This window comes from Mobula birostris, chromosome 24, assembly GCF_030028105.1.
Source record: "Mobula birostris isolate sMobBir1 chromosome 24, sMobBir1.hap1, whole genome shotgun sequence".
In the NCBI taxonomy this organism is placed as follows: domain Eukaryota; kingdom Metazoa; phylum Chordata; class Chondrichthyes; order Myliobatiformes; family Myliobatidae; genus Mobula; species Mobula birostris.
The window spans coordinates 58193739-58221436 of NC_092393.1; the positions used below are offsets into that span (position 1 = coordinate 58193739).

The window sequence follows — 27698 nt, forward strand, 5'->3', positions numbered from 1 at the left end:
TTAATCTCTGATCATAATGCATACTCTCTAAACCAGGCAGCATCCTGGTAAATCTCCTCTGTACTCTTTCCAATGCTTCCACTCCTTCCTACAGTGAGGCGATCAGAACTGGACACAGTACTCCAAGTGTGGCCTAACCAGAGTTTTATAGAGCTGCATCATTGCGTCACGACTCTTAAGCTCTATCCCTCGACTTATGAAAGCTAACACCCCATAAGCTTTCTTAACTACCCTATCCACCTGTGAGGCAACTTTCAGGGTTCTGTGGACATGTACCCCCAGATCCCTCTGCTCCTCCATACTACCAAGTATCCTGTCATTTACTTTGTACTCTGCCTTGGAGATTGTCCTTCCAAGGTGTACCACCTCACACTTCTCTGGGTTGAACTCCATCTGTCACTTCTCAGCCCACTTCTGCAACCTGTCAATATCTCTCTGCAATCTTTGACAATCCTCTACACTATCTACAACACCATGTGTCATCTGCAAACTTGCCAACCCACCCTTCTACCCCTACATCCAGGTCGTTAATAAAAATTATGAAAAGTAGAGTTCCCAGAACAGATCCTTGTGGGACACCACTAGTCACAATCCTCCAATCTGAATGTACCCTCTCCACCACGACCCTCTGCCTTCTGCAGGCAAGCCAATTCTGAATCCACCTGACCAAACTTCCCTGGATCCCATGCCTTCTGACTTTCTGAATAAGCCTACCGTGTGGAACCTTGTCAAATGCCTTACTAAAATCCATATAGATCACATCCACTGCACTACCCTCATCTGTATGCCTGGTCACCTCCTCAAAGAACTCTATTGAAGTTGAGTAAAGTTTTCCCATCTGGTTCAGTAGCCTGATGATTGAGGGGTAATAACTGTTCCTGAATCTGGTGGTGTGGGTGAAGCTCCTGTACCATTGGTGGGGGGGGGGGGGGGGGGATGAATGGCAGATGGAACTAGAACCAGATAGGGAAGTGAGGGGAAACCCTGCGGGTGAAATGTGTGTAGTGGATAGATGGAACCAGGAGGGGGAGGGGCATGAAAATGGGTGGTAGAAGTACAAACGTTTGTAGTTGTACCAATTGAACTTCATAGCCACTACCCCCTGTTTAAAAAATCTGCCTCTTGGGTTCCTTTAATCTTCCCCTCTGACTTTAAACCTATGCCCTCTGGTTTTATTCTCTCATACCTAGTAAAAATAAAAGGTTGTGTCAGTATATTATCTATGTCTCTCATGAATTTATAAACCTCAAAAATGCAATCCCTCAATCTCCTTCATTCTGGGGGAAACAGTCTCAAACTATCCAGTCTTCTTGTAACTTTAGCCCTCCAGTCCTGGCAATATCATGAATCTTTTTTGCACCCTCTCTAGCTTAATTGTAACCTTCGTATTGTACTCTACCTTAACTGCACACAATATTTCTGGTGTGATCTCACCAACATCTTGTAGGTCTGTAATGTGATGTCCTAACTCTTGCGCTCAATGCCTGACCGATGAAAGAAAATGTTCCATGCACCTTGTTCACCACCTTGTCTGCTGTGAAGCCCTATGTCTCTCTGTTCTGCAGTACTGCTCAGACCCTGTTATTTACTGTAAATGTCTCGTCCTGGTTTAACTTCCTAAAATACAGCACTTTGTTTCATTTCCATTCTTGCCCCATTTTCCCAGTTGATCTAGATCCCACTGTAGCCTTGGGCAGCCTTCTCTATCCACATTGCTAATTTTGGTGTCATCAACAAAGAAAAACTACATTCCCATCTAGGTCAATACGTAGAGATGACAAGCACCAGTGGACGCAGTACCAAACCTGTTTGTATACCACTGGTCACAGGCCTCCAGTCTGAAAAACAATTTCCACTACTACCTTCTGTCTCCTTCTTCCAGTTATGTAAGTTTTTCCAGTTATGGATCCTTTGTGGTCTAACCATCTGAACCCTGTCAGAACTTTGCTAGAGTCCACATAGATAATGTCTACCACCATACCCTGGTCAGTCCTCTTGGTCACCTCTTCACGAAATTCAATCAAATTTGCGCAATATGATTTGCCAAGCACAAAGCTATGTTGCCTAACCCTAATTATTCTTTGCCTTTCCACATGCAGACAGATTCTGTCTCCCAGAATCCCTTCCAATGATTTTCGACCACTGATGTTATGATCCACAGCCTGTATTTCTTTGGTTTGATCTTACCAAGGCCCCTGCAATTTTTCCTTTGCTTCTCACAATATTGTAGAATACGCTTGATCAAGCCCTGGGGATTTATCTATCTTTATGCACCTCAACACCACCAACAATTCTTCCTTCAGAATACTGATTTTTTTTCAATCACTTTTCTCTTCACTGAATTCTTTAGCTTCCATGATCTTCACAGTAAATGCAGATGAAAAGTATTCATTTAAGACTGCCTATCTCCTGAAGCTCTGCACATAAACAGGGACTGGTTCTCTCCCTGGTTACACTTTCACCCTTAGAAAATATCATAGTATTTTCCTTTTCTTATCTGACAAGAGTATACTTATGCCCATTCTTGCCTTCCTAATTTCCTCCTTAATTATACTGCTATATCCTTTATAATCCTTATTATATCTGCTTGATCCTAACTCCCTATATCTGACATATATGTCCTTACACATCTGGAGATGAAGGATGCTTATGTGAGAGTGCTGTTTTTGGATTACAGTTCAGCATTCAACACTATAATTCGCTCCAGGCTCGACAAGAAGCTCAGAGACCTCGGCCTTCACCCTGCCTTGTGTAGCTGGACTTCCTGTCAGATTGCTGGCAGGTGGTAAGAGTGGACTCCCTCACCTTTGTCCCTCTGACCCTCAACACAGGTGCCCCTCAGGGCTGTGTACTAAGTCCCCTCCTTTACTCTCTGTATACCCATGACTGTGTTGCCACCCACAGCTCCAATCTGCTAATTAAATTTGCTGACGACACTACACTGATTGGCCTGATCTCAAATAGTAATGAGGCAGCCAACAGAGAAGTCGTCACCCTGACACAGTGGTGTCAAGAAAACAACCTCTCCCGCAATATTGCAAATACAAAAGAGCTGGTTGTGGACTACAGGAGGAATGGAGACAAGCCAACATCTATTGACATCGATGGACCTGGGGTTGAGAGGGTGAACAGCTTTAAGTTCCTCGGCATACACGTCACGGAGGATCTCACGTGGTCTGTACATACTGGCTGTGTGGTGAAAGAGGCACAGCAGCACTTCTTTCACCTCAGACAGTTGAAGAAGTTAGGCAGTGAACCCAAGAACTTTCTGCGGGGGCACGATTGAGAGCATCCTGACTGGCTGCATCACTGCCTGGTGTGGGAACTGTACCTCCCTCAATCACAGGATTCTACAGAGTGCTGTGGACAGCCCAGCACATGTGTTGATATGAACTTACCACTATTCAGGATATTTATGTGTGTAAAAAGAGCCCGAAGGATCATTAGGGACCCGAATCACCCCAACCACAAACTGTTCCAACTGCTGGCATCTGGGAAATGGTAGTGCATCTTAAAGGCCAGGACCAACCAACGCAGGGGCAGGTTCTTGCACTAGGCCATCAGACTGATTAATTCATGCTGATACAATTGTATTTCTTTGTTATATTGACTGTCCTGTTGTACATACTATTTATTTTAAATTACTATAAATTGCACATTGCACGCTTAGACAGAGACGTAACATAAAGATTTTTACTCTTCATGTATATGAAGGATGTAAATAATAAAGTCAATTCAATTCAATATGCATCCCTTTTCCTGACTGACCAGAGACTCAATATCCCTTGTCATTGAGGCTGACCCTTGGCCTTTACCCTAACAGCAACATATTGGTCCTGAACTCTGCCAATCTCACTTTTAAAAGCCACCCACTTGCCTGACGTCCATTCACCTGCCAATTTCTGAATCCAGGAAAAATATCTACTGAAATTAGTTGCTTTTATTTAGTTAGTTCCTCTGCTAGTTTCATTGGAAGTGATGCCATGAGGTATATTTTGGAGAGAAAATACAAAAATCTAAGGTGCAAAGGAATTTGGGCATCCTTGTGCAGGATTTCCTAGAGTTTAACTTGCAGCTTGAGTCTGTGGTGAGGAAGGAAAATGCAATGTTAGCATTCATTTCAAGAGAACTGGAATATAAAAACAAGGATTTAATGTTGAGACTTTATAAAACTCTGGTGAGGCCTCACCTGGAGTATTGTGAGCAGGTTTGGATCCCTTATCTTTGCTGAAACTAGAGAGGGTTCAAAGGAGGTTTACCAAAAGGATTCCATGATTGAATGGATTGTTATATGAAGAGCGTTTGATGGCTCTGGGTCTGTATTCTCTCTGGAATTCAGAAGATTGATGGGTGACCTAATTGAAGCCTATTGAATGGTGAAAGGCCTTGATAGAGTGGACGTGGAGAGGATGTTTCCTATGGTGGGAGAGTCTTAAGACCAGAGGATACAGCATCAAAATAGAGGGGCCATCCTTTTAGAATGGAGATGAGGAATTTCTTTAGCTGGAGAGTGGTGAATCAGTGGAATTCTTTGCCACAGGCAGCTGTGGAGGCCAAATCTTTATATATATTTAAGGCAGAGGTTGATAGGAAGCAAACTGAATCAGCCTTGATGAAGTGGTGGAGCAAACTCTATGGGCCAAATGGCCTAATTCTGTCCTATATTTTATGGTCTTACAAGTCAAACACTATGTGGAAAATATATTTGAACCATAAGTCCGATTTCAATTAACTTGTCGAATAACCCATTAGAGGAAGCCCTGTAAGTTGTGTATATTTCATCCACATTTCATCCTGCAAAGGAGTAATTTTGGCGTGATATTGGTTGAAAAACTGAAAATACACTTCAGCTAAGGCTAAGCTTTTCATCTTTGAAAACAAATTAACTAGAGTGAGCTTTGAGCATGATGCTGGAAATCCAAATTTGAATTTACATAATGTATTTTTCTCGTAAGTCCAAAACAATCCAAGGGTGAATAGATTAAGCGTATAATAAGCATTCTATGAAAGTACTGAATTCTAATTGAAAATACAAAAAAAACTGCTGATTTGTTAAATCTCTTTGTTTTATATATTTGTTTTTGTTGAGTTTAATATTATAATACTTCTAATATTTTGCTTCATTTTGTATGTGCTTATGTTCAAATTTATATTTTTTTTATTTGTTAAAATGCTAGATTACTTAAACATTTTAGGATAGATCTCAGTGGATGAGTGGCTTTCAAGGTTTGGCAAAATATAGCCTGCGATGCAGCAACTATAACACCACAAACAATGAGTGTGTTGGAAACTACCTTTTATTGACTACAAATATCAAGATTTGAATTGTGGGAGTTTTTGTATCTGACCAAAGTTAACACCATTAATCAATATTCAACTGAGGTTAAAGTGCAGATGGCCGGTTCTTAGATGGGGTCAGAATAAGACCCAACATCAGTGGACAGTGGGTTAAATAGCTTGCTGTTAATTGCTAACAATCTGCTGGAAGAACTCAGTAAGTCATGCAGCATCTGTGGGAGGAAAGGAACTCTCAATATTTCAGGTTGAAACGAAATGTTGACATGTCCTTTCCTGCCACAGATGCTGCTCAACCAATTTGAGTTCCTCTAATGGATATTTGTTGCTGCAGCTTCCACCATCTGCAGTCTCCTGTATCTCTTTCTCTGCTGTTTGTGACTGTTCTTATTGATTTAGAACACGTTTAGGTGAGACTTGGGAAATCTGATGAATCAACATCTACCAAAAATGTATAGAATGAGCATAATATTGTGATTAAATATGTGTTGATGAGGCATTATCATTTTTATAGAACCTATTTTCTGTAATAATAAGATTTTATTTTATCATTTTTGATGTGCTATTTTATATTTATGGAAACTATGGTATTAGATAGATAATTTATTGATCCCAAAGGAAATTTCAGTGTCATGGTAGCATTACAAGTGCATAGATATCAAAATATACAAATATTAGAAGAAAAACCATGATCTGTATCTGAAACCTTTGTACTTTTCAGGTTGGACTAGAAAACTGGTCAAGTTGTTAACAGCATTTTTCTGTAAATGACATGTTAGCTTAACTCATAGTGGCACTGGCATGTGCAATTATGTCAACTGGCGTTGTGATGTCTCCCCAACCAGTCTTTGGCAATATCCTGAACTATGTCTCACCCTTGCACAATTTTTAACCCAACTCTTTCACTGCATTTCCTAACCCTCACCCTATCATGGCTAGAACCTCCCTCCAAGCCAGGAAAGATGGTACCTTGGGGTCATTCAAAGGGCCAGGCTACTAAGAGTTGCCAGGTCAAATTTGGCTTGTTGATCATAGTTTCATTGTTGTTAACCTAGAAAGCAAAGGTCAACATGAACAAGAGGAAGCCATTACCTGAAAATTTCCCTCAAATCATGTCATCCTTGCTTTTAATGCCTACAATTAGAAAATCTTGGCATCATCACTCACAACATTATAGGAGTATGCTCACCACGAGAGTTGCTTTTGGTCAAGAAAGTGGCTCATTTGCGGTTTGGGATGGGCAGTAACGAGCTTTGGTCCTGCTTTCATTCCAAATGAATTAAGATTTGCAACAATCAGCTTGTCTAAACCAATGGTATAAAGATATTTTGTGTCTGACAAAGATGATAGACGAATAGGTTAATAGATTAAATATGTTGCAAGAGCTGTCCAGTGAGTCAACTCCCTCAGTTTTCAGTGTACTAGCACAATCTTTAGCCATCTGAGGAAAAAGGGTATCAAAGATTAAGGACCCAAAAGCCACCACAAACCTACTTTCTCTGGCCATGCTTCTGGGACTTGAGAATAAGCATCTCAAAGCTTTGTAGAGGTTCCACCAAAACTGTCTGCAAAATGCTAAAAACCTACTGACAACATGAATGAATCTCTTCCAAACCAATATTCAGTGTCCCCTCAAATGTCGGTGTCTTTTCCGAAACAGTATTTCCAGCATCAATCCCCTAATTGAATTCGGCTACCCCACTCACATACCTAACCCTGAAATCTTGAGATAGATACTCCATTCTGAGCGCTGTCATGCCAACAGGTTTCTAGGTGGAAAAAGGAAACAATTGAAGTATGTTCTCAACCAAATATTAGTTCAACCAAAGCAGAAATAATCAGTTAAAATGTCAAAAGAAAGGGGAAGTGGGGGTGGGGGGAGAGATAAGAAAACTAAAAAAAAAAGGCAGGGATTTTGAATAAGAAAAAATAATGTAATGAAGATGAGATCAGGAGGAAGTTGGATTTTAAAAGAGCAAAGTGCCAAACAAAATCAAGATAAGACAGAGAATTTGAGGCACTGTCAAGAGATATGCATGTGAAAGCTTAAAACTTTTCATTCTGTTGAAGGATTAGAAGTATTAACAATCTGTATAAGGATATAAAAATTACAGGATGTAGTATTCTGTGACTTCTGGTTATAACATTTCAGTTGTATGGTTAATGGTTTTAAACTGCCATTCAGATCGCTGTCCAGATCAATTGAATGAAGTGAGAAGTTGCAATGATCTGGTATTTAGAATGGAACAAGAGTTGAAAGCATTTAAAAATATAAAATAAAAAATAAAGAGCAAAGATCAATGAAATGCATTATACAACAAAAAAAAATCCAGCAAAGTCAGCAAACAAAGTCATTGGATCACCAGTGGAAACAAGTTAAGAGTTGAAATAAGTGAAAGATAAATATTTTTCTTTGAAACTGAGAATAAATGGGTCAAAAAAGAAAATTTTCTGGACAAATAAAGGAGTTAAAATGAGAGTTTTAAAGGAAACAATATGATTATAGAACGATGGAGGATATGAAAGAAGGAGAAGGAAGTGTGAAAGGGTCTAAAAGAGTATGGATGAAATAACTAATGGATAATCAAAGGGAATATAGACTTTACTGAGTATCTAAAAGGATCACAGCAATGGAGAGATAATGTGGTTGCAGCAGAAGTATGAAATAACTATGAAATTGACTTTCAGAAATGCTGGAGAAGAGAGAATAGCAATGGAAGCGGAGAATATTGAACAGTTATGGAGATAATTAGAGAGCTGTTGGTTCTAGAAAAAGTGAGCAGAACGTAAACCATAAAATGAACTGGGGTACAAGTATTATTTCTGTCAAGTCTGGTGATTTTTTTCTACCCCCCCCCCCCCCCCCCCGGGGAAGCAAAAACACAGAAGAATGCCAGAAAGAAAGAGTGGTGTAAGCTATCCATGGACTACATATTAAAATCAGAATCTGCTTGGAATCAGAATACACAACATTTAATCTGTTATTTTTTAATTTAAAGTCACATGATATAGATGAAGAGAATGTGGTAGATTTATTCCTTTTTTTTTGGAATATAATCACAGAGGTATTGATGACATCCAGGCATATCTGATATAGGAGCTGGAAACCTTCAGAGAAACCGTTATTTGGGTTTCCTGGAAGTATGTTTTGCTGACGAACAGCATGGAAACATGAGCACAATTGATCTATCTATTGTAATCTTTGCAAACTTAAATTACCTCATGATCACAAGCACATTTTGCCTGTTGATATCTGAGCACATTAATACCTTCTCTTCTTATGTCAGTTATTTATCGAACTACACTTATCTGAAGAGCCTCGGGATGCTTTTCAAGGTAAAAGATTGTAATTAAATGCAAGGTATTCCATTGCCTTCATCAAAAAAGAGGATATGCCTCTTCCCAATTCTCCTTGAGCAATGAAGGAGTTGCACTCCCATGTGCCAACACCTCGAAGAGTGAGAGTAGAACATTGGCTGTGGGAGTGTTCATGTCAACTTTATCTCACCTGAGACCAAGATACAGTCCTTGAATTTCTCAAATGTACTTTTTAGTTCGATAACTGTTAATCTGTGCCTATAAATTAAATTTGTAATTTGAGATCATTAGTTTCTTTCTTTACATTATTTAATACCATTAGTATGTTTACTTGTGTATATTTTTTCAGAAACAAGCAGGAAGGTTTGAAGAAGAAAAACTGCAGCTGGAGCGTCTTCATGAACGGAAGGTAATGAAGGGAATGTCTGTTACAAATACATCATGTCAACTACTGATGGGGCATTGAAAGTCATACAAGCACAAATTGCTGTAGAAGATTTTTTTTAGGAATTATAAGTGGAGAACTTTTAAGTGTTATATGTAATGAAGAGTGACCATGCTGTGATTAATTTGCAATATAGTTGATGGATATTTAATCCATTTAGTTTTAATGCAGCTATTACCACAAATAAGGAGATTAGAATTCTTGAAATCAGATAAAAATGAACATAGAACTGCACAGGAACACGGCTCTTTGACTCACCATGTCTGTGCCAATCATGAAGCCGATGTAACTAATCCGAACGTCCTGCTCATAATTTGCATCCCTCTATTCCCTGCCTCTTCACGTATCTGTTGAAGTGCCTTGCCAACATACCTAGTCACCTTCCTCGCTGTGTAAAACACTTGCTGCTCAAACTTTCTATAACTACCCCCCACCCTCACTCTTCCCGCATTTGGCATTTTCTCCCTAGCCTACCTGTGCCTTTCATAAATTTATATATTTTTAGCAGGTCACCTCCTTAGCTTCTGATGCTTTGGAGAAAGCAATAACATTTGTTCAGCCTTTCTTTATATTAATGCACTCCAATCCAGGCAACATCCTGCTGAATCCCTTCTGAGCCCTTTCCAATGTCTCCACATCTGAGTTATGGTCCTAGTGGTTCTGTTGCAACATATATCTTTGTTTCAAATTTGAGAGGCCATTGGCTTGTAAAATTCCAGTAGCATTCAGTCCTAGGAATAATTTCCTTAATAATTTTCACAGTGGTTTGAGTCTAAGGTTCAGGAAACAGATATAGATCATGAAGTTAGGGAGGGTGTTCTATATATTTTTAGAAATGCTGATACTAGGGCTTGCAGGATGGCTGTTTTGTTGACTAAACCAGTAGTTTTTGTCCATCCCTAATTATCCCTTTGAATGAGTGGCTCACTAGGCTATTTCAGAGACCGATTAAAAATAACCAAGTGCTCTGGATCTGGAGCTGCTTAGATCCTTCAAAGGATAAGAGTGGCAGGTTTCTGCCTTGAAGGACATTATTGAACCAGGTGGGTATTTATGACAATCTATAAAGATAAAGATTAGCTTTATTTGTTGCATGTACATTGAAACCTCGGAACATACAACAACCAGCATAGTCCGAGAATGTGCTGGGGCAGCCTGCAAGCATCGCCATACTTCTGGCACCAACATAGCATGTCCACAACTTAGTAAACCTAACTTGTATCCTTGCAATGTCAGAATCAGAATCAGGTTTATTAACACCGGCATGGGATGTGAAATTTGTTAACTTAGCAGCAGCAGTTCAATGCAATACATATTATAGAAGAAAAAAAATAAAATAATAATAAGTAAAACAATTATAGTGTACATATATTGAATAGATTAAAATTCATGCAAAAAACAGAAATAATACATATTAAAAAAGTGTGGTAGTGCCCAAGGGTTCAATGTCCATTTAGGAATCGGATGACAGAGGGGAAGAAGCTGTTCCTGAATTGCTGAGTGTGTGCCTTCAGGTTTCTGTACCTCCTACCTGATGGAAACAGTGAGAAAAGGGCATCAGTTAATTGCACTTTTTAATTATTTTTGAAAAAGGTGCAAGGTTCAGTAAGTTCAACCATGTACCACATCCAAGAACAACTAAGCAGGGTGTATACCATCACTGAAAAACCTTTGCCAAACATTTAATCACTTTCTTCTTTAAAGCTGTACTGTGATATTAGTCACAGAACTACCTGTGCTTGATCTTTATGACAGAAATGTCTGCATCTGTTAAAGAATGTGCTTTAGTAGTTTCTGTTTGGGAGTAGTTTCCTTGCAATTGTAAAGTAGCTGAAGAGTTAAAATAAGAGAAGCCGAAACATCTTAAATTAACCAGTTCTGGTTGCAGTCATGTGCTTGCTTTGTCATTTTGAACTAGATGTAGTAAAACTGAAAGTTGACAGTTGCCACTGATGGATGAAAGTTGGTGAAAGAATTCAATATATGCAAAACACACCTGCTTTGTGTTGTTGACCTGTTGCTTTGTATCCCAATAAAGCTGTAAAAGACTGGCAGTGCTGCACTAGCTGTCAAGTCCAGTAATTAGAACAGCTGCAAGTATCTTTTTTATACCTCTAGGGAATGTAAAATATGGGCTAATGTTTCCTTTAAGCAATTTCTTTAAAATATCACAAGGCACAGAAGGATCTCTAATTTTCACTAAGGTAACAAAGAAAGTTCAGTGGAGGATGGTTGAAAGAAAAGCCTGATGCTTTAGCTTGTTAAAATAGTCACCTTGCCATAGCTGACTGTTCATTCGCTTTGTCTTCAATTTCAGCATTAGTAATAGCAAGTACCACTAGTTTAAAGTTTTCTTTATTAATCATTCATGCAGCAGGAAATAAATGTAGAACCTAATGATTTATATTTATTTTATTTTATGACTATTATTTCCTCACACTCTTGGAATTTCAACCATCACCATGATCCAGAAAATGTGTGAATGACCTGTCACTAAACTGATCCTAATCTAGGAAGCAATTCAAAATATTTTGGGAAGTAGTGCCTGATATTTCTGTTCTTATGTAATTCCTAATTACCTTCCTTCTAGAATATGACTGCCAACAGGAATGCATCAATCTAGAGGACTCCTGGGACAAACACAATATTGTCAATCCATGGTTTCTTGTATTGTTGTTAGTTTTGGCCTGACCAGGGCGTTAAAACCCATTGTCACTGGAAATTCTCTTATTGTTTTCACCCTGCAAAATATTTTACTTCAACAGCATTGGAGAAATGCAGATAATAGCATTAAACATTAGTGTGGGTGTGTATTATATAGAATAAATTCTAGGAAGAAGTGGAGATAGTAAGTGTGGAGTTCTGAGAGAAAGCTGCACAATACGGTTCTATTGGAGATAGTGCTAGCCCACAGTAGCAATATCTCTTGTTTTCGCAGAACCAGTTAGAAACTGAGTACATTAATTGATTGAAGGGTGCCATTATAAATGGAGGAAATGGAAAAGTACTTCTTTTCAGAATTTCAAAAGTGCTTTGTCTTTAGGTGAAAGGTGCAGGTTAGTCTTCCATATGTAGAACAAATTCAGAGTGATGCTCACTTGCCAGTTCAGCTGTTGGATTGGTTGCTTCTGGATGATTGGTTGACAACATTTCCGTCCCTGTGTAGGTTGTGTGCTCACTTGGAACAGGAGGTAGATGGAATAGAGCAGGCGAATTGTTTAAAGCATTCAGGGAATAATGACATTATGATGTTGTGCTGTCAGACAATGTGTCCACCTGTTTCACCCTTTGCATATCCCCGTCATTCCCACTCTGAGCTACAATTTTCTTCCCTGACAGAAAGACCAAAAATGTGTTTGAGCCCACAATGATTGGCCCCAAAACTTCATAAGTTATCGAGATTCCATATTGTTATTATCAAAGATCAAGAGGAAATCATATTTTAACTATTTTAGCAAATTTTATTTACTAAACTGTGATGGAATTTGGAGAGCATTTGATTTGTTTGCTGCAGTTCTTTTCTCTTGATATCAAATCTTCTAAAATTGTGACAATTAATTTTGTTGCTGTATTACACACAAAAGAAATAAGTAATTTAATTTTTATTTTACCCTAGATTCACAACTTGTTGACCGAAAGAGACCAAGAGAAAGCAAATGCACAGAAGCAAATTTGCAAATTGGAGGAAGCTGTTCGGTAAAAAGACGTTTTTTATTACTTTATTTCACAAAAATAGTTAATATCATCTTTGTTCCTTTAAGTCAATCTGGATTTAAATTTAGTGCCAGTATTGAATATAATGCTGATGTGTTAAACTGACTTAAATGTGTTATTTCCAATGGCTACTGAAGATATTATAATAATTGTAGAATAACGGGAATTCTATCAATGTCTGAGGCAGCTCTTCTCTGTTAATAGTAATATCATTTTACTCAGTTCCTCACTAGAAGGGACTTGTTGTGTGCAATAACTGAATAGCAAAAAAATTTGCTCATTTTTAAATACAGAGACCTGTCTTTGAGGAATGTCAAGTCAAGTCAAGTCACTTTTTATTGTCATTTCGACTATAACTACTGGTACAGAACACAGTAAAAACGAGACAATGTTTTTCAGGACCATGGTGCTACATGAAACAATACAAAAACTACACTGAACTATGTAAGAAAAAAACACAAAAACTACACTAGACTACAGACCTACCCAGGACTGCATGAAGTGCACAAAACAGTGCAGGCATTACAATAAATAATAAACAAGACAATAGGCACAGTAGACGGCAGTAGGTTGGTGTCAGTCCAGGCTCTGGGTATTGAGGAGTCTGATGGCTTGGAGGAAGAAACTGTTACATAGTCTGGTCGTGAGAGCCCGAATGCTTCGGTGCCTTTTGCCAGATGGCAGGAGAGAGAAGAGTTTGTATGAGGGGTGCGTGGGGTCCTTCATAATGCTGTTTGCTTTACGGATACAGCGTGTGGTGTAAATGTCTGTAATGGCAGGAAGAGAGACCCCGATGATCTTCTCAGCTGAAGTATTTATGGATTCAAACAATTCTCCCCCTACAAATTCAGTTTTAAGATAAATTATGAAAGACACAAGTTTTACTGGAAGGAATTCTTGGTGATTTCTCATACACAGGTAGCAGTCCCATGGGCAGATGGTTTGTCAGGCGAAACTTGCAAGCAGAATGTAAGCTTGTTAGCCATAGTTTCATGACTTACTAGGATTCCTGTGGTTCAGGTATCTTCTGCTTGGACACAAGAGGTACTGCAAGATGCTGGAAATCTAGAGCAATACGCACAATGTGCTGAAAGAGCTCAGCAGGTCCGGCAGCATCTATGGATGGGAATAAACAGTCTACATTTCAGGCCGAGACCCTTCATCAGAACTGGAAAGGAAGTGGTGAAAAGTCAGAATAAGAAGGCGGGGGAGAGGAAGAAGTAGTACAAGGTGACAGGTGATAGGTGAAACAGGGAGAGGGTGAGGGGTGAAGTAAAGAGCTGGGAAGTTGAATGGTGAAAGAGATAAAGGTCTGGAGAAGAGACAATCTGATAGAAGGGGACAGAAGACCATGGAAGAAAGGGAATGGGGAGGAGCATCAGAGAGATGTGATGAGCAGGTAAGAAGAGAAGGTGTAAGAGGGAAACAAGAATGGGGAATGGTGAAGGAGGAGAAGGGTTAATTACTGGAATTTTGGGAAATCAATGTTCATGCTATCAGGTTGGGGGCTACTCAGACAGGATATAAGGGGCGGGTAGACAAGGGAGTCGCATAGGGAGCAATCCCTGCAGAAAGCGGAAAGTTCGGGGAAGGAAAGATGTGCTTGGTGGTGGGATCCTGTTGGAGATGGCAGAAGCTACGGAGAATTACGTGTTGGATGAGGAGGCTTGTGGGGTGGTAAGTGAGAACAAGGGATCGGTTACGTTTATTTCAGTACCCTTTAAGAAGGGCACAGAAAGAAGTAAACTTTGAAATTATACCAAATGATTTGGAAGAACCAAAAGTTAGGAATATAAAGAATTTTCTGAGTTGAAAAGGATCTCATTCCAAAGCAATCTTGCTGCACAGCTTTCTAATAACACGTGTATTGGTGCCAACCATTTCTTTCCAAAGGTAGGCAATAATAGGGTAAAGTTTGCTGGTTCATTTGTTATGAACTTCCCACTTCTAAGTCTTGTTGAGATTTTGATAATTAAGTTTTCAAATTGGGAATTAATCTTGTACCAAGATAAAACTGCTGCAATTTATTTTGTAGTGAAGTATTCTGTATAAAGACACCAACAGTTTATTTGGTTAGCTTTCTTCATGGAATTGATCTTGTACTGTTAGAGATCTTGGCATTTTCTTCTCCTGAGCTCAATCTCCGATGATATTGAGATCCGCCTACCATTAGTGAACATTGTAAATAGTCCTTACTCTTGTTGTGATGCAAGATTTCAGAGCACAGAAACGGGTGAGATGAAAGTTTGCTCATCTATTTTGTGGAGATCTTATTCACAACTATGCTGGTTAGGACAGTGCTAAGTATTGGCTCCTTGCTTCAACCTAGGCCAGTGGAGGATGAGACATCTGTTCCCTGGATGTCCTTGGGTGCTATTTGATACAGGACGGAGTGATTTTACAGAGGTCTTGATTAGGTTGGAAACTTGCCAATCTTAGAACAACATAAGTTTTGCTTATTAGTCCTTCTGTCTTCTCTTTTACAGCTTTGCTGTTATTAGTTATAATTTTTCCTATGGTATTTTCATTTTTAAATGCACACAGTTAATATTAAATTAACCTGTAACTAGTCTAATTTGTATCTGCCTGAGGACAGCTCCTTTAAACCTTCTTTCTTCTTCAGTCCTTTACCTTTTCCACCTATCATCTCCCATCTTATTACTTCATGCCCCCACCTCCCCACCCACCCACCTTCCCCCTCACCTAGTTTCACCTATCACTTGCTAGCTTCCTCCAACCCTCCTTCTTATTGTGGCTTCTAGCCCCTTCTTTCCAGTCCCAGTCAAGTTCGAGTTCAAAGTTTATGGCCATGTGACTGCATATATACATATGTAACCAAGCGAAACAATTTTCCTCCGGACCATGTTGCACCCACAATACATTTTTCACATATTGTGCATAAAACAAAAAAAAATGTGAAGGGCACGGCACAGGTCAACAGTAAACAGCTTGCTGTCCCAGTGATGAGACATTGGTGGTGGCAGAGTACTCATTAGCCTTGCAGCCTTGGGGAAAGAGCTGTTACCCAGTGTGGCAGTGCTAATCCTAATGCTCCTGTATTTCCTTCTTGATGGTAGTGGACCAAAGAGATTGTGGATGGTAGGACTTTTCAACAATACTACACATACACCACTCCTGGTAAGTGTCACAAATAGGGAGAAGAGAGACCCCGGTGATCCTTTCAGTGGTTTTTTACTGTCTCCTCCTGTAGGGTCTTGCAGTCCGATGCCTTGTAACTTCCATACTACACAATGATGCGGTTAGGCAAGACACTCTCGATTGTGCTCTTGTACAAAGTTGTTCAAATAGGGGTGCAAAGCCTTGCATGCCTCAGTCTTCTCAGGAAGTGTAGATGCTGCTGTGCCTTCTGACTAATGAAGAGATGTTGTGGGTCCAGATACATTGTCCGTTACGTGTGTAGCAAGAAACTTTGTGCTCTTCACTCTCTCCGCAGCAGAATTACCGATGTGCAATGCGGAGTGGTTGACCTGCGCCTTCGTGAAGTCCACAATGGTGTATTTTGTCTTGTCCACGTTGAGACTCAGGTTGTTGTTGATAAGCCTCCCTATCTCCTCTCTGTATGCCAACTCATTGTTGTTGCTGATGAGGCTAACCGCTGTTGTATCATCAGCAAACTTGATGATGCAGTTTGAGCTGGATCTGGCAGTGCAGCGTGAACAGCAGTGGGCTGGGCACACAGCCCTGAGGGGCACCAGTGCTCAGTGTGATGGAGCTTGAGACATTGCTACCAACTCAGACCGACTGTGGTCTTTCTGCCAACAAGTCCAAGATCCAGTTACAGAGAGGGGTTTAGTGTCCCAACGAGGACAGATTACCCATCAGCCTCTGAGCTGAGCTGAAGTAGATGAACTACATCCTGGTGTATAAGGCATCATTTCCTAGGTGGGACAGGAGGAAGTGGAGGACAAGGCTATGGCATCATCAGTGCACTAGTTTGAGAGATAGGCGAACTGGAAAGAGTCTAATGTCACTGAAAGGTGAGATTTTATAGAATCCATTCCACCCACTCTAAGCACTTTAACGTTTGTTGAGGTCAGTGCCACTAGGCGGTAATTGGTTAAGCCAGTTGCCATCGCTCTCTTGGGCACTGCCTTAAAGTCTGCAAGGATAGTGGATTGTTGTAAAGAGACATTAAAGGTGCAAATGTCAAAGAAACGTTGACTGTACCTCTTCCTAGAGATGCTGCCTGGCCTGCTGCGTTCGCCAGCAACTTTGATGCAGACATTAAAGGTGTCTGTTAAGACCTCTGTTAGCTGCACCATACAAACTCTCAGCACCCGATTAGGTATGTTGTGTGGCCCTACAGCTTTGCGTAAGTTTACCCTGGCTAGGATCCTCCTCACCTTGGCTGTGGCCGGACAGGGTGCCTGTTCCTCAGGGGGAGAGGGGGCTTTTCTCAATGTCACAGGAGAAAGGAATGTTCTCAACCTGGAATGTTGAATGTTTATTCCTTTCCATAGATGCTGCCTGACCTGCTGTGTTCCTCCAGCATTTTATGTGTGTTCTTTTAATCCCATTTCATTATCAAACAGGATGCATCACTTCTCTTTAATTTCATCTTTAGTTTCTGGTTTTAGGATTTAGAAGGATTCTAAAGTCAGAGTGTGAATGCCATAGCCTGATTAGAAACATAAAAAATAGAGACACAAGAGATTCTGCAGAAGGAGATTCACAAGAGATTCCGGAGCATCACAAAATGATGGAGGAACTCAGCAGGTCAGGTAGCATTTATGGAGGGAAATTAACTGTTTCAGCCCAAGACCCTTTCATGCATTAAGATACAGGCTCAAAGTGCTTTACGTAGATTGTAAGGATACTTAAATCAATATAGTCATAAAAACAGACAAAATTAAAAATTCTGAGTAAAAACAAACATTATATAGAATAAGATGTAATCGAATCTCCCGAATTATATAAATATAATCAACGTCAACAGGCGTTAAGTAATCCTATGAGTAGGCCGATTTATAAAAATAGGTTTTTAGAAGTGTTTTGGAATGTTCCACAGTACTAGCCTGGCGTATCTCAGTCGGCCGAGTATTCCATATTTTTGGTACAAAAGTGCAAAAGGCTGCATCACTAGTTCTTATATGCTTGGAAAGAAAGAGGGCAGAAGACAAAATAAAAGGGTGGGAAGAAAGGGGGGAGCATGATCTAATGGGTGAATATAGTGAGAGGAGGAAGGCAGGAAAGAGGGGGAAGTGGGAATGATGTGAGAAGCTGGGAAGTGACAAATGGAAGAGACAAAGGTCTGAAACAAAGCGACATCTGATAGCTGAAGACAGTGGACCATGGAATGAAGGGAATGAGATGGGCAACAATGGGGGTGGGGGGATAAGGTGTGGGTGATGGGCAGGTCATGAGGGTGGGGAAGGGGTTAAGGGCCCCAAGGAATAGGGGAAGATACTTCTGGTAACTACTCCCCTCTGCCCTCCCCCATTTGTTTTCACTTATTCCTCAGCAGGTCAGACAGCATCTATGGAATGAGAAACAGAGTTAACCCTTCAGGCCAGAAATCCTTTGTCAGATTGGGAAAGAGAGATTTTAAAAAATCTGTGAAAGTTTTACCACAACAAAATCTAACAATATCCCTTAAAAGATATCAGCTAGGCTTTATATAGGACTATCTTTGGGAAATCTACAGAGCCAAGCAGGTTTAAGCTGTCTGTTAAATTCAAAAAGGACTGCTAATAAAACACAGGTTTGAACAAATTCCACCAAGGTGCTTGGGTTCCAGTCGCAGTCACACCAACAGATTCTCTCAGAATGGTTTTCAGTTAGGCTTGGTTTGGATTTCTTTTAGTGAAGCTGATTTCTGGTTAACTCATTACATCGGTGATCAGAATTTTAAAAAAGACATTAATAAGAACTGTAACATGAAATACTTTTACTGAGTAGGGTATCGGTCTTGTGCAGCAGTTTACATTTGTTCAGCGTGTTTAATGTGGTGAGATGTTCTAGAACATCAGTATTCAGTCTACAGCAGGGGTCCCCAACCTTTTTCGCACTGCGGACCGGTTTCATATTGACAATATTCTTGTGGACCGGCCGACTGGGGGTGGGAGGTGGTAGGGTTGCCAACCAACAAGAGTAGCAGTCAAATATGTTGAATTTACTCCAAGAAAGACTACAATGACCATGAAGCCTTGCGCGGGCACCACTGCGCATGCGTGTACATGCCGATTTTTTTCTACAAATAGTTTTTGGTGATTCTGTTCGGGGCGGGGGGCAGTGTTAATCACGACTGGAATATAGGTGATAAGTGGCTAATACACTCAATTTCGTTTCTAAAAAGGTTTATCTAACGAATTTAATATTAAACACACAGTGCATATTTTCCTCACATGAATATAACGCTAAGTCGATTATCGGGGAAGGACAGGGGAGCTTGAAGTAAGTGTTGAACGAACTTCCAGTAGAAGTGGTAGAGGCAGGTTCAGTATTATCATTTAAAGAAAAATTGGATAGGTATATGGACAGGAAAGGAATGGAGGGTTATGGGCTGAGTGCAAGTCGGTGGGACTAGGTGAGAGTAGCGTTCGGCATGGACTAGAAGGGCAGAGATTGCCTGTTTCCGTGCTGTAATTGTTATATGGTTATATAAGTCAATAGCATCATAACATTTTAAGTAACATTTGGATATTAAACACACAGCACATATTTTCCCCGTATGAACATGTAAGATCATTGCAACACACCAATATCGCTGAATCAGTGGGAGCCCTGGGCTTGTTTTCCTGCAACAAGACGGGTGATGGGAGACAGCAATACTCAAAGGAGGTTCCTTATGTCCAGTCTATTCCGCAATTTAGTTTTCGTTGCATTCATTGCAGAAATATGTTGGAAATGGAAGCAATGTTTTCAGTGCTTTCGTGGCTATCTCAGGATATTTAGCCTTGACTTTGATCCAGAATGCCGGCAGAGATGTTATGTCAAACATGCTTTTCAGCCCACCGTCATTTGCAAGCTCGAGGAGTTAATCTCCTTCCCGCGCTGACATGGACGACATGTGCGTAATGATCTCGCGTGCATTCCAAGCTCAACAGTGGGCGTGACAGGGAATGTCATAGTCATAATCATACTTTATTGATCCCGGGGAAAATTGGTTTTCGTTACAGTTGCACCATAAATAATTAAATAGTAATAAAACCATAAATAATTAAATAGTAATATGTAAATTATGCCAGGAAATAAGTCCAGGAATGAAGAAAGGTGCAGCTGACTCCTATCGCCAAATCATATCGTTTCCTCGTGCCCCAGTAGCACATGCTTTACAGCCCGGTACCGGTCTGCGGCCCGGTGGTTGGGGACCGCTGGTCTACAGCGGTAAGTTGTAGCTTCTCAGTGCCTGCCACTTTAATTCACCATCCTACCTTGACTCTGATCTCTCTATCTGACACTCTCTTTCTGTTGCAATGAAATCCAATACAAGATTGAGAAACAGCAGATCATCTTCTAACTTGATGCTTGCAACCTTCCAAACTGAATATTGCATTCTCCATCTCTTTTTCTCTCTCTGTATCAGTACTGGCCATTCCTGCTGGTTAAACTATCAGTGATTTTTCACACTTCATTGATATAGATTGGTCTTTTGAGCAAGTCCGCTGCCCTGCCATGAGCAACACATAGCATAGACATATAGTCTGATTCTGTCACATTAACGCATTTGGTCTCACCCGACCAGTAATATTCCCTTTGATCTATCCATCCTTTCCTGGTACTGCAAAGTCAATTGTTCAAATTTTTTTCATTCTGTTGAAATGACTCAGCCCTGAGTCTCTTTCCACTTACTCTTCCTGACCTGGGTGTTCCAATATTTTCTGTTTTTTCACTTAAAATGTCCCAAGACTTTTACCAGAATGTCATCAGAGATATAAAACGTCTGTTAGGCTGCAACTGGAGTTCTATGCATAGTTGTCATTGCACACTAGGAGATGAATATGATAACACTGAGATGGCATAGAAGGGATTTGCTGGGAAATTGCCTAGCATAGAGTGTTTCAGCTGTAAGGACAGACTGGATAGTCTGGGTAATTTTCCTTTGAACTTTTTAAGGCTTATTAAAGTATACAAAGATATTGGTGGCATTGAGACAAGTATTGTGGATAGTGAAAAATCTTTCACCTTAGTAGAAGTTTCTTAGAAGTCGGCAACTTGGACCTGTAGAAAGTGGTCCACAGCAGGGGTGATTGATAAGTTTGTGGCCTAAGGTAGAAACAGATGAGTTCTGCAGCTCTTGTTACATGCACGTGGAGTTCAACTCTTTGAGTGATTATACAGAAAGTTTGAAGTTAATAACTCATCTCCTTCTACCTTAGGCCACAAACTTATCAATCACTCCTGCTGTGGACCACTTTCTGGAGGTCCAAGGCGCCGACTTCTACAAAGAAGGGATCCGTATACTCCACAACCGCTGGACTAAGTGTGTAAATGTAGGAGGGGACTGTGTCAAAAAATAAATGTGCTAGCTTTTCTAAAATTGACTCCTTCTACCTTAGGCCACGAACTTATCAATCACCCCTCGTATTTAGATGAGCACCTATAACGCCAAGCCAGGGGCTGACACTTTCAGTGCTGTATGACTCCATGAGCATATAGTTGAACATTTAGACCAGGTAGTAGTATTTAATGACCACATTAAAGGAGGCTGACAGGGCAAAATACAATACAAAAAGAACTCTGGAGATTCTGTCTTTGGCACTTGAATATATGGCCACCAATGGTTCAGTAGGTAGAATTCTTGATGGGCAAAATTTGGACAAAATTAGAGTGTAAAATGGGACTTGTAGAGATGGTTGACAATACAGTGGTGTGCAGAAGCAAGACTAAGAAATAATTTGAAAATAGTCTTCCTTGCAGTCCACTCCATCCCTGATCTTGGGTCTCAGCAAACTTGCAGAGGACACCAAGATTGGTGGTGTAGTGGCCAGCGAGAAAGACTTCAAAGTTTGTGGGATCTAGACCAACTGGAAAAATGGGCTGAAAAATGGAAGATAGAATTTAATGCAAACAAGTGTGAGGTGTTGCACTTTGGGAGGACCAACCAGGGTAGGTCTTACACAGTGAGTGGTAGGACAGTGAGGAGTGTGGTGGAACAAAGTGATCTGGGAATACAGGTCCATGATTCATTGAAAGTGGCATCACAGCTAGATAGGGTCGTAAAGAAATCTTTTGGCACATTGGCCTTCATAGATCAAAGTATTGAGTACATAAATTGGAAGGTTATGTTGGAGTTGTATAAGACATTGGTGAGGCCTAATTTGAAGTAGTGTGTGCAGTTTTGGTCACCTACCTACAGGAAAGATGTAAATAAGATTGAAAGAGTGCAGAGAAAATTTACAAGGGTGTTGCTGGAACTGGGGAACCTGAGTTACAAGGAACAGTTGAATAGGTTCGGACTTTATTCCATAGAGCGTAGAAGATTGAGGGGCGATTTGATAGAGGTATACAAGATTATGAGGGATATAGATAGGCTAAATTCGAGCAGGCTTTTTCCAGAGGTTGGATGAGACTACAACTAGAGTTATGAGTTAAGGGTGAAAAGTGAAATGTTTAAGGGGAACATGAGGGGAAACTTCCTCAGTTAGAGAATGATGGAGTGTAGAGCGAGCTGCCAGCATAACTGGTGGATGTGATTTTGATTTCAACGTTTAAGAGAGGATTGGATAGGTATGAGGATCGGAAGGGGTATGGAGAGCTATGGTCTGGGTCAGGTCAATGGGACTGGGCAGTTTAAATGGTTTGGCGTGGACTAGATGAACCGAAAGACCTGTTTCTGTGTTTAGTTTTCTATGACTCTAGACTGGAGAATTCTAACTGGGTATTCTAATGGCTAAATGGGATAGTGTGAGTGTGAGTTTGGATTTGGGCAATAGAATTTTGGATGAACTCGATTTCATGTAGTATGGAAGTGGGAGGCAGGCCAGGCAAGTGTGGAATTAACCCTTTTCTGGCAATAACAAAGACAGTTCCAAGTTTGAGCAGAGATGTATTTTGATGTCATAGTCAATACCAGGATTGTGACACACATCAAAGTTGCTGGTGAGCGCAGCAGGCCAGGCAGCATCTCTAGGAAGAGGTACAGTCGACGTTTCAGGCCGAGACCCTTCGTCAGGACTAACTGTAGGAAGAGTTAGTAAGAGATTTGAGAGGGGGAGGGGAGATCCAAAATGATAGGAGAAGACAGGAGGGGGAGAGATGGAGCCAAGAGCTGGACAGGTGATTGGCACCGGGGGTACGAGATGATTGGCAAAGGGGGTACGAGAGGATCATGGGACAGGAAGCCCAGGGAGAAAGACAAGGTGGGGGGGAACCCAGAGGATGGGCAAGAGGTATAGTCAGAGAGACAGAGAAAAAGGAGAGTGAGAGAAAGAATGTGTGTATAAAAATAAATAACGGATGGGGTACGATGGGAAGGTGGGGCATTAGCGGAAGTTAGAGAAGTCAATGTTCATGCCATCAGGTTGGAGGCTACCCAGACGGAATATAAGGTGTTGTTCCTCCAACCTGAGTGTGGCTTCATCTTTACAGTAGGGGAGGCCGTAGATAGACATGTCAGAATGGGAATGGGATGTGGAATTAAAATGTGTGGCCACTGGGAGATCCTGCTTTCTTTGGCGGACAGAGCGTAGATGTTCAGCAAAGCGGTCTCCCAGTCTGCGTCGGGTCTCACCAATATATAGTAGGCCACATCAGGAGCACCAGTTTGGATGAACCTTGGACACTTGAAGATAAATGGAGTTGGTGCTTAGGGAATGGAACTTGAATGGGAAGGAGGATGAGTGGCTCAGGGATTTAAGTACAGTACTTAACTGAGGGAAACTTTTGTTCATCCTTTACTACTGCCTGTTCTGCAGTATTTCCAATTTAATTGAATGTCACACAGATTTGCAACCATATGGGGAAACTGATGTTTAAAAATACCAGTACATACACCATGGATTTATACATCCACAGCTTTGAGGGTTCTTCAAAAGAACCTGTGGACTCGACTTCAATAAATTTTGGGACCAGTGGAGTGACCTTAGCCTTCTGTTTTTTATTAGAAGAATTTTTTGTTCGTGCAACATCATTCAATTAATGCCCAATTGGATGGACAATCAGAAGAGAGTCTATAAATATTTTTTTCATGCAATAGATGGGTTTAAATAACCACACTGTCTTCATAGTTCTGTTGTTGTTTTATGTACTATTTTATAGATCCTGAATGACATTTTGACAAATAGATATAACACATTCTTTGGTCATTTCAAGTGAGTACTACGTCGCAGTTGGCACAGTATAGTATATTTGGAAGTCCTCGTTTGCATCCCATAAGTATTCCTCACTACTGGCATTACCCCATGGTTATTTAAGGATCTTTAAATAAGAGCGTGCTTAATTCAAGGATAAAACACTGAAGAACAGTTTGCAAAATTTGAGATTTTGTAAAAGATGTGGAATGTGTTTGCATTAAAACCATTGGAAGAAATCATAAGTGTTGTAGATTTGAACTCATTCTTGCTATTTGTGAACCATGTGATACATTGTGATTCATTCTCTGCTGTGATTGCTAAGTGGTGTGTTTTGGTAAACCAGTGATATCATATAACGCAACCACCGACCTGTTTTAACATTTTTTGATTGCCTAAGCCTTCTTGTTTAATTATAGTACATTTTATCACTTAAATAGACTATTATTAAATTGTCAGCCATAATGCATTTGGCAGCAGTATTACCTCTGAGTCAGAAAGTTCTGGATTCCAGTCCTACTCCAGAGCCTTGAGCATAAAATCTAGTTTGACACATCAGTATGATTTTGAGGGCTATTTGCCAGATAAGATGTTAAAGTGGGGCCCAGTGTATCCTCTCAAGTCAACATATAAGATGCCATGGCATTATTTCAAAGAAAATGGAGAGAGTTATTTCTTGTGTCCTGGCTAATTTTTAACATCATCAAAAGTCATTAAAAATAGACCACAGTGGGTTCTGGTTAATTGGGACACATCAGAACCCGTACATTTTGGCCTAATTAAGCAGATGTCTAATTAGCTGAAGTTTCATGAAAGTAGTTAAAAAGATATAAAAAAGACAAACTGCTGTTTAACTGTAACAAATTAGACAAACTGCTGTCTAACTGTATCAAATTATGTATTTAAATGAAATACGGAATAACTTAGATCACTATCAAAACTAATACAGTAGAGTACTATAAAACTGTATTTGTTCCTAATAGTCGACAGGGGAATTCATTCAGTGTACACTGCCGTGTTCTTTTAATTACTGTAAATGAACAAAATCAGCACAGACACCTATTGCAAATCGTGGACTGCATTCAAACACTGCTTCTGATGATTGCATCTTCCAAATCTTCATTTTATTTTATTTTATTTTTTGGTGTTTATTGGCATGTGCCTGCGTGCGTGTGAGTCTGTGCATGTCCGCCTGTGTGTGCGTGCGTGCGCGTCTGTGCGTCTGCGTGTGCCTGCGTGCATCCGTGATGATATCTTTTTCATGGCTTTTTACAAGGCGAAGAATGAGAGAGAGTGAAAGAGAGACTGCGTGGCGCGCAACTCCTCACACAGACATTTTCGCAGTATTTTCCCTTTATTTTACGAGGTCGAGTTGCGATCTCAACACTCAACCCGGCACGGATGGAAAGCGTACTCGGGAGTGGACCCGACTGGATTCGAACCCGGGAACCTCCGCTCCCGGGTCCAGCGCCAATGTCATTGCGCCACCAGCCAGCCCCCAAATCTTCATTTTAATTGTAATATTCAAGATGTTTGTAGTTCCTAACTTGTTAAAGCAATGAAATCATTTCATTTTTATTCTGGCTGCTTCTGGCATCTCTTAGCCTGAATGCTTGAAACCACAGTGAGCGAAGCAGTCTTACTATTTATTGCTTGGCAACTATCAGTGACAAAACTCGCTGATTTTTGAAAACCAACACATGTGGTGTCTTATGGCTACACAGTGCATGTGTCTGACACTAGCTAGAAACTGTTCAGCAACAGTCTCCTGACCAAATAAGTGCACAGTGTCCCAAATAAATGAAGGGAATTCCAGCTATTTTCTGGATTTGTTTTTGTTCTTTAAGAGTTGTCCCAAATAATTGTCTGCCCTGATTAACTGATGGCCCAATTAACAAGAATTCACTGTATTGGGTCATTATTTTCATTCCTGTTGTTGGAGCTTGTTCAGTATAAATTGTCTGTTGCTTCCATATGTTACCATGGAACACTTAGGCTGTAAGGAGCTTAGGATCTCTCTACGAGTCTGTGGTGGCCAGTGCGATCATGTTTGCTGTTGTGTGCTGGGGCAGCAGGCTGAGGGTAGCAGACACCAACAGAATCAACAAACTCATTTGTAAGGCCAGTGATGTTGTGGGGATGGAACTGGACTCTCTCACGGTGGTGCCTGAAAAGAGGATGCTGTCGTAAGTTGCATGCCATCTTGGTCAATGTCTCCCATCCACTACATAATGTACTGGGTGAGCACAGGAGTACATTCAGCCAGAGACTCATTCCTCCGAGATGCAGCACAGAGCGTCATAGGAAGTCATTCCTGCCTGTGGCCATCAAACTTTACAACTCCTCCCTTGGAGGGTCAGACACCCTGAGTCGATAGGCTGGTCCTGGACTTATTTCATAATTTACTGGCATAATCTACATATTACTATTTAACTATTTATGGTTCTATTACTATTTATTATTTATGGTGCAACTGTAACGAAAACCAATTTCCTCTGGGATCAATAAAGTATGACTATGACTAAGATTATGGGAGGCACAGTGTAAATAGAAGTCTTACTATAGAAGTCTTACTTTAGTAACAATCAATACAATGAGCAACAGCGGTGAATGCAGGCAGACTATAGAATCTGCATTCAGCAAACCTGTTACATACTTCACAGCTGAAAGTTTCTCCAGCTTTGTAATGTTCTAAACAGAATGACATTTTTTCTGAAATGTGTTTGGATGTTGGAGAAATATTCCGATTTCAAATTGTGTGCTATCTCACTATGATTGAATTTGGTTGCCATATTTGACAATAAGTGGCCCATTACAACAAGAAGAAAAGAAACATGCTTTGTGTGTACCTTTTTTTCTCAGAATCATGATGGAAACATAAGAAATGTAATCAGCCCACAGTTCAAACTTAGCAAAGTATATTGTGCTGAGTAAGTGTGTTTGTTGAGACACAAAAATGTGTGGGAAGGGGATATGATTGCAGGTTTAGAATTAAGACTTATAAAATGGACTGTTTCTAGTCTGTAATTTTGAGATTATGCAGTATTTTGCACTATCTTTTAACCTAAACCAGGTATTTCAGCTTGATAAAAATAGCTTGCTTTTGAACTAACAAAGCATGAAGAATAGCAGACATCCCACCTCTCCCAGAAGTTCCAGGAGTCTCCTGCATATTGATAGTGGCTCCCTGATGCCGCAAATTATATACAATATCCCAGAAATCAATTTTTTTGAGAGCGTGAGAGAGAGCGAGCGCAAGAACGTGAGAAAGAGAGTGCGTGCATGAGAGAGAGAGAGAGAGGGAGAGAGACAGAGCGCGCGCCATGGCAGTGTTCCAAAAAAAGAAAATATAAAACATACATCACCCCAGACTACCCTAAAGTGTACCCCTGCCTAATAGGGGTCAAAAATAACGACAGTGTTGCTTGCTGCACTGTTTGCAACAGTGACTTTTCTATTGCCCGTGGTGGGTTAAGACTGTAAAAGACATGTTGAGGTGAGTTTAACAGGTGTCATTCGTTCATTAGCATAGCTAACGTTATTTAAACTAGCTGGCTAGCTGCTAAGGAGCTACTCTATTGCAGACATCCCACCTCTCCCAGAAGTTCCGGGAGTCTCCCGCAAATTGATGGTGCTACCTCCCTGAAATGAGTTTTTTGCAGGGTGGGATGTCT

The 27698-nt window shown here is 40.5% G+C and overlaps 1 protein-coding gene across 6 annotated transcripts in view; it reads left to right on the top strand.

Moving 5' to 3' along the window:
* cep112 (centrosomal protein 112) overlaps positions 1–27698 on the top strand; it is a 546977-nt gene that overhangs the window by 219165 nt on the left and 300114 nt on the right. For all 6 annotated transcript variants that reach the window (XM_072242065.1, XM_072242069.1, XM_072242070.1 and 3 more), the window contains 2 exons: positions 8963–9022; positions 12675–12754. In XM_072242065.1, coding sequence (XP_072098166.1) covers positions 8963–9022; positions 12675–12754 — 140 coding nt within the window. The remainder of the gene's footprint in view (positions 1–8962; positions 9023–12674; positions 12755–27698) is intronic.